The sequence below is a fragment of the Chlorocebus sabaeus genome, chromosome 8 (genome assembly GCF_047675955.1).
Source record: "Chlorocebus sabaeus isolate Y175 chromosome 8, mChlSab1.0.hap1, whole genome shotgun sequence".
NCBI classification, from domain to species: domain Eukaryota; kingdom Metazoa; phylum Chordata; class Mammalia; order Primates; family Cercopithecidae; genus Chlorocebus; species Chlorocebus sabaeus.
In genome coordinates, this window is record NC_132911.1 from 63,001,945 (window position 1) to 63,016,791 (window position 14,847).

At 37.8% G+C, this 14,847-nt stretch overlaps 1 protein-coding gene across 2 annotated transcripts in view; it reads right to left on the reverse strand.

The window, feature by feature from the left end:
* Positions 1-9,491: 9,491 nt before the first annotated feature.
* TOX (thymocyte selection associated high mobility group box) overlaps positions 9,492-14,847 on the reverse strand; it is a 308,730-nt gene continuing 303,374 nt past the window's right edge. For both annotated transcript variants that reach the window (XM_008000714.3, XM_073018101.1), the window contains exons 8-9: positions 10,826-10,977; positions 9,492-10,492 (exon numbers count right to left, since the gene is read on the reverse strand). In XM_008000714.3, coding sequence (XP_007998905.1) covers positions 10,456-10,492; positions 10,826-10,977 — 189 coding nt within the window. In that variant the 3' untranslated portion in view covers positions 9,492-10,455. The remainder of the gene's footprint in view (positions 10,493-10,825; positions 10,978-14,847) is intronic.

The window sequence follows — 14,847 nt, forward strand, 5'->3', positions numbered from 1 at the left end:
TGAGCAGCTACGGATGACCATGTGAGACATTTGTGGTCAATTAGACATATGTAGAAGTCTGTTGGGGATTTCTGGGAAAGTTTGTGGATCTTGACAGGCATTGGTTCTTTTCATTTTTCCTCTTTGCTCTTCCTCCTTCTTCTGTCCCAGAATACTATATGAGGCAACAAGGATGACAATGATTGTCTACACATTTAGGGTGATGAGAAAGATAGCATTGTAGAGACCTAACTGATTCTGACTTATCTGCCTCTAGAGACCTTATTTTGCAAGTCAAACAAACTGTTGAATAGCTTTAATCAGATAACCTAGGTCTTCATTAGCTGGGTGTGTTTTCATGATTAGAAGCTAAATCCTCAAGTTGGTATTAAACCTGGGCATTGACAACAAAGAGTCTTGGAGACTTAAAGTTGATGGCAAGATCCACTTGCCATCCATTTATTAATTATTCTATGGACACTGACATCAAAATCTTTTGGGGTAACTCTAAAACTGCAAATGCTAGGTTATACCTATAGACTAACTACATCAGGCTATCTGGGAATGGAGCCTGGAAATCTACTTTTAATGCACTGAAGTTTGAGAAATATGGCATAGTTTATGATTCTTCTATGCCACTTTCAGATTCATGCATGTTTGCTACACTGTAGGCAGCCTGTGAAAGTGAGTTTGTGTCCATTCCACTGGGGATGGATGGTTATGCCTATATCTGAATAAGTTAAAGAAACAATTAAAGAGCTAATTGGAAATCTAGTCATTAGAAAAGTCAGGCTTGGATGCTGACATGCTCTAGGTTGATTCTATAATAGATAACGTCAATATCTAGTGCCTTTAAAATCTGTGAAGGAATGGGAGAGTTCAAGGGCTACTGAATAACTGAAGGGAAAATAATTAGGGTGTGAATCTTTTCCTCTCCCTCATCATTGAGCCCACAGGCACAGGCACATGTGAAATCTCTGGGGAAAGCAGTAATAAATATTCCCATAGAGATAAGGAAGGGTGGGGGAACACTGGAGTTCAAATCAAAGTTGGATAGTTTCACCATCTGTTTTCAGAAATTAGTCAAATTTTCACACTACTCTATAGTTCTTGTTTGGGTCACTAGACTATTATTATATATTTCCACCTGCCATTTTAATTTTAAATAACTTAGCAGATTTCTTTTCCTCTTATGTTAACACAAGTAACATCTAGCAAACAGTTTACATTGACTCTGTACAACAACCAAAAGAGGATAAAGTTTTGACTTGTTTATTTGTAGTTTCTTTCTTTGAACATGGAGTCTCTGAAGAGATTTTTTTTTTCAGTATGGTATATTGTCCAAATGGAAATATTCTGCAAAGTAACGCCTTAAGGATAAAACCAAGATAAAGAGCTGACATCATTATGTTTGACAGAGCATATACAGGACTTATTCTGAAATTGAAGTGATCAAAACTAACCTCATGAAAAAATGCAAACACTCAAAGGTTGTATGAAAAGATACATAAATCAAATTTGTAAAGCAATTCTAATGACATTTTTTAAAAAGCAAATTTCCTCTAAAAAGACTCATCAGCTCCACTGTAGTCCAAAAGCTTTCTGGGTGGCAGAAACGATGATGATTAAAACCTGAGACGCCGGCAAAACTCTTTTACATCTTCAAAAATGTGAAAACAAACCTTAAGGCAAAATGCTAAAAATAGGCTCATTTTGGTGAAATGAAGCTGTTTGAATAAATAAAATTAATAGATTTTATCTAAACCATCTGTAGTGTGAAATGGGAAGTCATAAAGAAAAGTCCTTAGAGACTTCTGATCACTCTACATTAGAAAGGAGAAGGGTAGGAGATAAAAATGGGGTCTCTTTCTATCTCTCTGGTAATTAACAAAGTGATCAGCAAAGTGAAGCTGCAGGCCAACCTGCTCTGGCTGCAGGCAATCTGGCTTTTCCAGCTGTCCAGAAGTCGAAGGTAAATGCTCTGAAAACACAAGACCAGAATCGTATCAGTAAACCAATAGGTTGTATAAAGTAATAGATTCTCCTGGAAGTAAGGAAAGAAAGGAGGAGAGACAGAAAGAGATAGAGGGACCTAAACTCCCAGAGACAGTACTATAAAGGATTGTCACTTCTATTACGTTGGTCTCCTGAAACCACATCATGAAACCAGATGTTAAAAATGACCCAACTCAACAGCTAGAATGGCTTTGTAGGTATGAGTGTTTTGTAATAGTACCCGGAAATTGCAGTTTCATTTAGACATATTGTTCTTTTGTTCTTGTATGAAACTCTTGCTAAGACCAGATTTAGGTTTCTGTGGGTCTACCTTGATAAAAAACAAAAACAAAAACAAAGCAAAACATGAAATACCCCAGAATTTGTTCCAAATTTGTAGAGAGATGAATTCTGAGGATTTTCCTCAGGCTGGAGAAACCGGATAGTCCTTGCAAAGGCAAATCTAGCATGATAAAAGTACGGGTTGCTTTTATACAGGAAAATTTCTACACGTCTGTGTATTATACCAAGACGCTAGGTTTCTGAAGGGACTTTACCCATGAACCACAAGCAATGGGGATAACTTCATCGGCTTTTGGGTAGTCATAGTGGGGTCCCAACAGTTTGTTGAGGACCCTTTGCTTAATTCATTGACTGTATCAGATTCAGTCTTGGAATTGGTATACCCCTTCATCTCCCACACTTAGTTAACTCATCTGAATAATCAAACAATTACAGGCCAATGGGAGGCAACCAAACTTATAAAAGAGCTATGAAGAGTAAGTTTGCCACGTGCTGTCCTACAAAGCATGATAGGAATACATGTAAGTGATTTTTTTCCCCTGCCCCTACCCTGGCCTTTCTTTGATTCATTTAAAGCAGTATTAAGTTTTTTGGGATTAAAGGTTGAAGGTGTAGTCTTTTAATTTGATTAGCAACAATGTGCTTTAAATCTAGTGTTAGAACTCTTGCTTTGCTGTAAAGTCTGAGGTACTTTTGGAGCAAGTAAGAGGGTGTATTTCTGCACAGTCTGGCACTTGGCCTAATTTCTCAGTGTGAGCAGGGCTCTGCAGAGAGAGTTCTCACCCTAGAAAATGACCACAGTGCCCATAAGCCCAGAGCTATTTGAGAACTTAGAACACTCAATGACTTATGGTCATAGATTAATTTTTAAGTAAATTCTGTCCTCTTGATTTTTCTTTGTCCACAGCCTGGGCTTCAGAGCTGGGCTCAGTGGGGCTGAGGCAAACACACACCTTTCTTGTGTTCTCAATGTCTATAGTCACTTCATTTCTCTGATTGTAAGTGCTCAATTAGTGTTATTTCTCATCCCACTACCACCCCTCATTGTAAAATGTGGAAAGGACCAGAGAGACAGCTTTAGGGTGCTGATGGCAGAAAGCGACATATTCAGGGATGAGTGGATGACTCATTTGTCTGTACCTTGGAATCTGGCTGGATTTGATCCTGATTCAAATATCAAGCATCAGAGTGCATCAACAGCAGAGACTTCAAAATGAAGTTATTTAGAAGCTAAACATTGGTAAACACCTGCTTGAAATGTCCTTGTAGACAGCTTAGCTTCTAAGCCACCTCCCTCCTTCCCCCAACTCCATACCTCAAAGTGTAGTGGAAAGTGCCAGCAGAGAAAGGGTTAAGAGATGACAATGTCCTTTTGCATCTGCTCTGACAACTTAGTCCTGCCTGATGCAATGCAAAATGGCTGAGATTAATCCCCCCAAAAGCGGTCATACTGGAAAGGCTAATGTGACTTTCACCACGACACTGGGCCCTTTGGAGTCTGATGTTTCATTCCATTGGAATGTTATTCTTTCCATGGCTTTTCTGACTATACTTGGATTTGAAATTACCAGGTCTTATTCCAGTACAAAACTCAATCTGCCTCATCTTTAACAGACTTCAAAACATCCAAATCTGTTTTATTCTACAGGTTTCCACTCAACCAAAAAGCAAGGTGCATGCTTTACCAAGTAAGTGGCTTGTCCTCTTTTGGAGTTCTTGGGAGAAATCCCAGTTCCCATGCTAACGATGAATGGCCACTACTGAACTTCTCAGCATCCCACTGTGGGGTCTTTTCCCAGTTACATGGCAGATATGGCATGTGCCTGGCCTGAAGAAACAAAACATTAACTTTGGAATTCTAATGGCTTTGAACCTTTGATCATCACTTTCTAACTGTCTTTAAAACATTTTGCCTACAACAGTTGCAAGCTGTGGTTTTTTTTTGTCTGTGTGAGGTGACTAACAGTGCTACCACTACCGCTCTCTATGTGGGGAATGTATTCATCTAGCACCCAAAACCACCTACTGGCTTCCGGCACCTCTTATCAGCTAAGCCATCAGCCCTGAGCTGACATTTCAGCATTTAGAAGCTCCCTACCCCCAACAGAAATAAGTGACAGGAGGAGAAAAAAGCTCATTTGGCAATAGTTTGCTTTTGCTGTTTGGCCTAGAGAAAGACATTCAGAGTGGTAGAAGATTGTTTAGGAACAGCTGGCGAGCACCAGGGTGTGAGGCTGATTTTCAGATATGACAGCCACTTACAGGAATGCTGCCAGATACAGCTGTTTAAAAGCCTTAATAAACAGCAAGTCAATACTAATCTTTGCCAAATTAATCTTTTCCCTGACAGCCCATCAGAGCAATTATGTTTGGGCTTATTGTAAACATACAATTGTCAAACAGGGACGCTCCAGACTTTAAAATACTGTAGTTTGGTTCATACTCTTTCTTTAGAATGGTATTTTTTGTTTTCTCTGTAGTATCATAAGTCTTTCCATTTTATTTTCTAGTCACTGTTCTTTTCTTCTGGCCTTATGTCAGTGTGAATAAAATTTCACTTTCAAATGTCTTTGCTAGCAAGCTGTTAATAAAATGTGAAATGATTCCTGCTGGTGGGCTTCATTAATTAGGCGCAACTCTGACCGTGCTGAAATATAACAGGTCATTGTTCTCAGTTGTCTCCCATCCGTGAACAAGAACTTCATCTTCACTTCTTCTCATCTACTACATTGCAGGCTGGTGTTGGATACAAATGACAAGATGTTTGGCTAAGTATGAAATGAGAAGACAAAGTCTAATCTCTCTGTGTACATGCAGATTGTCAAGTGTGTCTAACTTGGGTTTGAAGTTACCTCTTCCTCCCGCGGCTCCCAGCCTTCCTCCTCCGTGGTTGGTGAGGTTGGGGGGGGCTCCCCATCCCCTTTCTCCAAGCAATGGTCTTGTGTACAGATTTGGAGCCTTTTTTTTTGTTGCTAGGAAAGGTTTTCCACACTGGGAAATGGTTCCAAATAAAAGTAGAGAAATTGCCTTTGAAAATCCTAAAAAATAGAACCAGGAAATAACAGTCTTTTCCTTGCTTCACCAAGTCATACTAACACTTGGTAATTAGAAAAGAAAATTCAGTATCCTGTTCATCAATAGTTTAATTTAGAATCCATGAAACTTGTCTCCTGAATGTTCTCTCTTTGACACCCTACATGTCTAGCACCTCTTTTCTCCCTTCTTATTTTCTTGGTGAGACTAGTGTGTATTAGATCTTTTACTTTTGTCACAAATAGAAAAGCTCTTGTTCAATTATGTAGGCCAAAAAAAAATGGCATAATTCATTTTGAAATTCTTTCCATCTTTTTGTAACCCTAGGTTTTTAATGAAATATTTGCATCTTCACTCTTAATGCTTGCCTGTAATATCCAATTCCCATCTATATTTAAAGAGCCTTTAAATCATCAAGAACACACCATACAATTCCTGTTGAGGATAATTGGTGATGTTTTAGTGATTTTTCTTTGTATCACTGCATTTTTTTTTGTGCACCTACTGTGTGCTATGACATTCAAAGTTGTTTTGGAGATAAGGAAATTGTTGAATTTCAGGCAGACAAAGAGATTTGTACCATGGGGTGACTCACATGAATTCAACCATTAAGCGGAAGGGTGACTTAGATTCAGAGGTTAAACTCATGATATGAATTTTTCTCCTTGCCTTGCCACTATTTTAATATTTAGTCATCAGCAAAAGAGATGAATTTTCTGTTTCTATCCTTCCTTGAAAATAACAATTATGGCTAGGCATGGTGGCTCATGCCTGTAATCCCAGCACTTTTGGGAGGCTGAGGCAGGCGGATCGCTTGAGCCCAGGAGTTTGAGACCAGCCTGGGCAACATGGCAAAACCCTGTCACTGCAAAATATAGAAAAAAATTAGCCAGGAGTGTTGGCATGCACCTGTGGTCCTAGCTACTTGGGAGGCTGAGGTGGGAGGATTGGTTGAGCCCGGGAGGTGGAGGTTGTGGTGAGCCAAGATTGTGCCACTGTACTGCAGGCTGGGTGACACAGTGAGCCCCTGTCTCAAAAAAAAAAAAAAAAAAAAAAAAAAAAAAAAAAAGACAATTATGAGTGGAGTAAGAAAATGCAGGCCAAATCTCTATTTAACAAATAAACGTGAGGATATCTATGTTTAACCAAAACTTTCTGTTCCAGCAGATAACCTATTTACAACAAATGTTCACATGAAATTTTTCATTAAAACAAAGAAATATGAATGGCTATTGGGATTTACTGGTAATTTAAAATATTCCTTGTTTAATATAACATACCTGTCTAGGACTCATTCTAAGTGGGGTACCTTGTAAACAAACATAATTGATTATTCCTTTGAGCATTTTCTCCTAGGACTTTGTAAAGTACTTCTAATTCCATTTGAAATTACATATCAAGTTATAGTCAAAACCCAATTGTCTCTAATTCCCACACCTTTTGGTTGAACCACATGAAATTACCATTTCGTAGATAAAACAGGCCAAATATTAGCAATTTCATACAGTTCAATCTAGTCACTTTTCCAATGAGTGGGACAACTCTTTTGCAAAAGGCAAGAGATCTATAGAAAAGGGATTGGTTGTTGATGTGCTAATTTTAAGTCACGCATTCATAAGTTTAAGAAATATCTTAGTAATGAATCTGAGCCAGAAGATACAGTTGACCCTTGATTAACAAGGGTTTGAAGCAAGTGAGTCCACTTATGTGCAAATTTTCTTTCGTCTCTGCCACATCTGAGACAGCGAGACTAACCCCCTGTTCTTCGTCCTCCTCCTCAGCCTATGCAATATGAAGAAGAGAACGAAGAACTTTAGGATAATCTACTTCCACTATTGACACTGGTCAATAACATTTATTTCTCTTCTTTATGATTTTCTTAATAACATTTTCTTTTCTCCAGCTTACTTTAGGAATACAGTATATAATACTTAAAACATACAAAATATGTGTCACTTAACTGATTGTGTTATCAGTAAGGCTTCTCAACAACAGGCTATTAGTAGTTAAGTTTTGGGGGCATCAAAAGTCGCATGGGCATTTTCGACTGCATGGGTGTGAGGAGGAGTTGGTGCCCCGACCCCTGCATTGTTCCAGGGTTGAGTGTACTGCTTTGGTGGTCACGGTTTCCTATGGACTGCTTGTGGTCCATGCAGATAGGCCTCTTTGCCTTTAACACAAATAATAAAAGTAATCACAGAGACCAACTTCATCCTTGGCTATGTTCACTAATTTGACTAACTGGAAGTCATTATTTGACTCATTTTGCCTTGTCAACTTGGTCACATTTGAATGGGAATCAGGATTTTGAATTATTATTTCTTAATCATTTCTCGATTATGTTAGAGACACACCTCAACCCACTCCTACACACTCTCGCAATTTTTTCTTTTCCTAATCAGCTATAATTTTGATTTTGGTGTGTTGGTGAAGAAATCTGTTGTCCCACAGTATTGCTGTTATCTCTCAGAATGACTTTATTGGTGGTCCTGGAAATCTTAGGAATGCTTCAGCAGAGAACTTGACGTGCACTCCCACTGTTCCTCTCAGTTACAAGCTCCAAGCCAGGGCCTGGGCTACTGTGCCCAGACTGGATTCTGGCTTTCTGAAAGATGGGGATTTCCTAGGCAATAGCTCACTGTACTAGAGCCTCAGGTTGGTGAGAGGCCATTCTCAGAGTTTCAGGAAAGAACATTTGTGGCCATGGCAGCCATTAACCCCCACTCTGCCCGATCACTTCCACCATAAAATTTATTTGGGATTTCTCATCTGACTAGGCTTGCTCTTTAGAGACTGATGGATCACCAGATAGAATACGGTCACGCATAACAACAGTTTTATTGATGATGTGTTTTCTTTTATTTACATTTGCTTTTACTGTATTTGGTATTGAATTTCAACACTCTCTACCCTGGTCGCACAGCTGCTCTAGAAAAGCTGTAAACAATACGGCGCTGTGCTTTCCTGCACAAACCGCCTGTCAAAGTCAAAGCTGCTCATTCTCCTCCCAGTAATTACCTTCTCAGTTTAGACTTAATGCAAGTGAAATTTTTACTTTATCATAATATAATAAATAAAAGACATTAGTTAATTAGTAGTGCTGGTATATTTCTAAAATACTAAACAGACAAACAATAAACTGTGAACTTAATCACATGAGTTCTTATACAGTTTCAAGACAGGAAAATTAGAGCTCTCAGCTACAGTCATTTTAATAATCACATGGATCTGCATTATTTATTAGTTATTACATGCTCAAGTGATTCAAGGTTGTACAATGCCTAAAATCATTCCAAAGCAAGCATACCTTTTGTCTGTTTAATTCTGAGTGGATTACATAATGCATATATTTGTATTTAGTTAAATTGCTAACTTTATTTCACATATTCCAAGAAAGAGACATCAGCCATTCCCTTGATTTCCAACCAGACTTTCTTGATATGATCCCCTAAAAAGGAGTAATCTGCTAGCTTTTTTTTTTCAATGTGAAAGCTATGCAAGCCCTCAGGCAGATTCTCAAGCACTTTTGGTTCCCTAGCAAATCTCTGGTACCTTAAGAATTCTCTTGGAAGACCCAGGAATTCTGGAAAGAGTAGTAGCTTGTAGAGGCACAAAAGACAGCAAGAATGTCATTTCTATCAACAGCTTTCAAATTTGGATGGCTTTCCCTTTTCTTTTGCTGTCTGGTTACTCACCTTTCATTTTTAGATGCTTCCCTTTCACTTCTTCCAGCCCCTAGTTCAATTCTTAAATGCTTTCTGGATTTTGTGAAAAGCATGCAGCTTGAGGAAGTTTGGTTTGACTTTTACTTTTTTGCGGGGAGAGGTGGGGTGGTTCAGAATTGACTAGAACCAGCTGAGAACCAAGAAGCAACCCTTTTAAGATAGAGGACCTGTCTGTTTGTTTAGTCTTGGAGATTGTGTGACTTGGAGGGCAATTCCGTTATATTGTATGAGGAAATAAAGTTCTTAAATATAATAGTTTTTTGTTTGCATCAACCAAAGAAATGCAGAAATAAGGACTGGTTACTTAAATTTGCTGCTAAATGAAAAGCAGGTTTGGCTTTATTCATGTTACTGTAAAAACTAAATAATAAAGTATTCACACCAAGCGTGAATTTTTTTTTTTTTTTGCCAGCAAAAGTTAAAACATCAAAGAAATCTCTTTCAAATACTAACAAATTTACTTACAAACACCTATATTTATTATTTCATAAATAGGCGCAACAGGTTCCATAAAAAAAGATTAAATACAGACACAGTATGAAGAAACAATAAGACAGAGCCATATGTAAAGGTTATAATTTAGCTGTTTCCAATCTGTTTCTGCATCTAATAAAATACCAGGTAAGCATTTGGCAGTTTTATACATAAAAGGACTTAAATGACATTTACTAACCATTACACAAAAAGTGATACAAAAAAGCAATTTTTCTGCAGTACAAAATAAATGTGTTTGCGCTTCCCTTAATACTAGTTTCTTTTTGTCTGATCAATGAGACAAAGCCAATTTGTTTTTAAATTAAAATCACTTGGGAATACTTTTTATTTTCAAATATTTTGAAAATATAGAACTATTAGTCAGTTGTTTTAAAAATGAAGTAAAAATATGAATGTTTGCCAATTTAACCCCTATTGTGAAATCAATAAACTGGAATGAGCCAGTTTCAATTACAATTTAGCTACAAAAACATTCACATTTTATACTCTAGGAGAGTGTAACATAGATGCTATTTACAAACTTGCTATGACTGCTACATCAAGCCATTTAAAAAGTCTTTAGTAGTTTCATATAAACACCCATTATGAAAACCAATGGAAAATCCAGGACTTTTATCCGAGACATCTACAGTTGCTAAGGCAGTTACTAGAGCGCAGCACTTCACAGCAAAAAACCAACATAAAATCTGAATGGTCCAAATTTCCTTCAGGGAAGAAGAAAAACAATGTCCATAAAGGATTAAAAAAATAATAAAGAAGCATGACTATTTCTTCCAGAGTGGGTGACCCACAAGCTCAAATGGTCCTAAGTGCTTAGCAACTTGTATTTTCTAATAAAATGGAGAACTGCCTTGACTGTACAAAGCAATCCATGGTGAAAACACTTCCCTGAATTCCTCAGTGGAAAGAAGAGGTGTTCAGACTCTCAAGTAAGGTACAGTGCTTTGTCCCTCTGCATGCCCCTGTATGAAGAGAAAAAAGACAATTCCTTGTTACAAGTCGTTCTGAGCTACAGGTGACAATGGGGGGATGGATGACTTTGAATTATTTGCTCCAGCTTGAGTTGTTCACTGGAAAGTGCAATTAGTTAACCTACATCTGAAGTGAGAAGTGAGCTAAAGGCATTTATTCTTGGAAGAGCTAGAAGACTGCTTAAAAATTTCTGGTGTCTTCTGCCTTCACGAATGTGAAACTATCCCGGATCATGTTTTTGGAAGCAACAAAACGATCAACTAGGGATGATATGCATGCTATGAGTGCTGTCCACCACCAGGTGGCGATGACCACCCGCTTACCCACTACTGCAGTAGTCGTTATTCCAGTCCACCGGCTGTGGGGGAGGATTTCTGCACCCCGAACGCACATACTCCATTGCTTGGGTGACAACTTGTGCAGCTGTAGATGTAGGATTGATAATAGTCTGATAGTCGGGTTGAAGAGTAAATCCCTGAAAGGGAAAGCAAGTCCGTAAATAAGGATCAAAATGCATTTTAAGAAGAAAAGCACCTAAATATTTATTCATTCTTTGCAGACACACTAGGCCTCTTGCTTCTGTCTCTGCAAGGGCAAGCCTGTCGGAAGAGCCCAGAAAATTTAAAACAAAGGTAGAAAAGAAATGTCCACAAGTCCATTCTTTTTACCTTTCCTTCATTTAATCATGTGTCAGAAAACCTTTAATTATACCCTTGAGCAGATGAATTGAATTGAGAAACAATTTCAAATATAGAGAAGCCAACTCAATCAAAACAAAGGGAGAAGAGGGCCTAAACCCCTCAAGTTTATGTTTTCTATCAAACGTAAGGATACATTAATAGTTAATCCCCAGAATATGCAACAGAATCTTTTTTGAAGGATTCAGGCAGCAGGTGGCTGAGTGTTTTATTAGACTACACCTATTCACATATTGTTCTCAAACCCCTTTTTCTTCATTCAGTCACAAAGGGACCATCTGCTTCTTCTTTTATTTGTATTTCTCCCTCAGCTAAAAAATTTCAACCAAAGCTTTTTAACAGTTGTTGGACTAATATAGAGAAAAGAGATTCAAAACAACTTGCCATTGGAAAACACAGGGAGGGAAAAGTGTACGACAGAGCAAATATTTTTTAATTGAAAAGTCTATTAACTGGCAAACAATAATTAGAGTTCAGGAAGATTCTGCTAATACACTGGCATGGTGAAGTGTTGACTTTTAATCCTAGCGAAGCTATTAAAAATTCAAGGACAGAATCTCTGAAGTATACAGCTATATCTGGTAAACAAAAAGCATTCTACACTAAGATTTATTTTTAGATTCTCTGGTGAATTCAAGAGCCACACAAGCAAAAGCTTTGCTGGAAATGACCAAAAAGGCAACTTAATTCATCTCATGGTTGTCTCTGAAGCAGATTCCATCCATGGTTTTAACCACTAAGAAATCAAGAGATTAAAAAACAAACCATTCTCTATTTACTTGGAGAAAGCTTTTGAAGGCATAATATTGGTGAATTTTCACTTTTAAAGAACGCAGCAGGATGATGGGAGGATTGATTTTTAACTAGGGATACCTCCTTAGACTTTTATTCATGTTTGGGTGTCCCTCGTGTAAAGACTCGAAGGCACCTATTACCAAATATTCTAATTTCTCATTATTCAGTTTTAGATATTAAGTTTATTTCCCATTCAAATGATAAAGACTTCCAGCCAACATCACCACTGATTCCCACACAAACTGTGGACAAAGACAAAACTCTGAATGATTGGAGACAAATCACTGAAAAATGGAGAATTCAACCAGACCGGTTACTTGATCTCACACAGACTAAAAGAAATTCACAGCTTGCTTAAGGAAAATAAGTTTGTCTATGTAGATGTGACCTGTTCCTCAAGCTGTAAATATCTTCCAAAATACTTCCCTAGTGTCTAGTTCGATGTTGGGCGAAGGGCAGGAGAAAACTCTTGAGAGGAGTCTTGTCTTGGCTTCCTTTATTCAGCCTCATCACAAGGCTGCTGTAAGCATCTTGAGATCAGAGAATATTTCAAATACTTACTGGGTATTCTCAGGGCCTTGCCCATAATAGAGGCTCAATAAATCATGTTTTTTTTCTAAGTAAAGTTTATTGCAGACTGTTTGATGCTACTGTTGGAAAGGTGCAGGGTATATAAATGTTTAAATGTCAGGGATTTTCTATCTTTTTGTTGTTGTTAGAGACCGGGTTTTGCTCTGTCACCCAGAATGGAGAGTAGTGGCATGATCACAGCTCACTGCAGCCTCAAACTCCTAGGCTAACCCAACCCTTATGCCTTGGCCTCCCAGGTAGCTAGAACTACAGGTGTGTGCCACTATGCCTGGCTAATTTAAATTTATATATATGTGTGTATATGTGTGTATGTATATATATAATTTTTTTTTTTTTTTTGGTACAGATGGAGACTTGCAATGTTGTCCAGGCTGGTCTTGAACTCTGGGGCTCAAGCGATCCTCTTACCTTGGTCTCCCAAAGTGCTGGGATTATGGGCATGAGCCATTGCAGCCAGCTGCTATATTTTTAGTGTAAAGTTCTCCATATTGGATTTCTGTTTTGTTTTGTTTTTGAGACAGGCTCTTGCTCTGTCAGCCAGGCTGGAGTGCAATGGCACCAGCTTGGCTCACTGCAGTCTCCACCTCCTGGGCTCAAGAGATCCGTCCACCTTAACCTCCCAAGTAGCTGGGACTACAGGTGCTGCCACTATGTAAAAAAAATTGCTAAAATTTTTTTGGTGTGCATGTATGTGTTGTAGAGACAGAGTTTCGCCATATTTTCCAGGTTCATTTCCAATTTCTGGGTTAAAGCGATCCTCCCACCGTGGCCTCCCAAAGTGCTAGGATTAGAGGAGTGAGCCACCATGCTCGGTCTCCATATTGAATTTTTACACAGCTGACAAAATGTAACCTAAAAGGACAAAAGTCTCAAAAAAGAAGTAGTCGAGAATATATGGACTTAGTTGATGGTGTGGAAACATATGAAAAAGCAAAACACAAGCACAAATAAACAAATCCATCAACCACGCAAGAACGCCCACCCCCTTTCGCTGCCTTTCCCCACACAAAGGCAACAGAAACCGCCATTTTTTCCCCATGAATGAAAATAGTTCCTCAGGTTGTGAGAAAACATTATTAGTTTAAGATTAAATGAGTGACTTCAGTTTACAAAATCAAAATTATGGGTTAGCTACAAAGTTCAAAGATTTAAACTTCAGTAAACTTCAATGTCTGTTTTAAGAAGATCACTAATATCAAGGACCAAGAAAAATACAAGCAAAGCCTGAAGTAATATTATTTCACATTATTTTACTTTCTTTCAATTTAGAAAATGACACATTCTTCTGAACACTATAAAAAGAGATGCTGAGGTCAAATGTAGCACTCAGTAAATATTGATTATTGGTGTAAATATGAAACAACATGATGATATACATTTTCTGAAAAAATGTTTGCTTAGTAGTCTAATTAAACAAGACTGAATATTTTGCATTTTAATACTCAGGAGAAAAATCGCCAACTGTTTTGTAGCATGCCTGGAATTTTAAATTTCATTTTCTGGTGCCAGATTGAAATAAAAATAGGAAACATGATAAAGATTAATTTGATGTCAGAAGGGACATTTGCTCTTTAATTAGATTTCTGCAGCCCTCGCAGTTTTGTTGTGCCACCAGAGCAAGTCCGAAAAAGCCTGCAGCACAACCAACCAGTGATCCTCATATCCACACTTTACTGGGAACTAATTTCATTTCCTGCCTGTCTGGAGAGGTATTTTCAACAGGCATCAATGTTTTTGTCTTCACAACTGATTTATTCATCAATCTCAATGTGATTTTTTTTAAACCTTTAAATTACACCCAAATCCTAAAGCAGCTGTTTATTACACAAGGAAATTGAAAATCTGTCTGTGTGATATCATACAAAGATTTTTTCTTAAGGTTATAAAGGAAGTTGACAGATATTAATGATTTTTTTCTCTTGACCTCATTCGACAATCTCATGAGCAGAAAAAAAGGAAGAAAATTGGACCAAAAAAGCAGGTCCATGGTTTCAGTGTATAAAACATTATTCCAAAAAAAAATGAAACTATTATTCCTGGTGGACTACACAATCATTTTTGTAGGATACATTCATTTTCAAAAGGATAATAAAATAGCTAAAGTAATATTGGAATATGAGACACTATTTTAAAAATACAGTTGCTGTTAACTTTCTTCTCTCTCTCTCTCTTTCTCTCTCTCTCTCTCTGGTGTTTGGATATGTTCACATGGCTCCCATATGAGGAAGCAAACATCTTCAAGATAAAGGTGTTTTGAATGA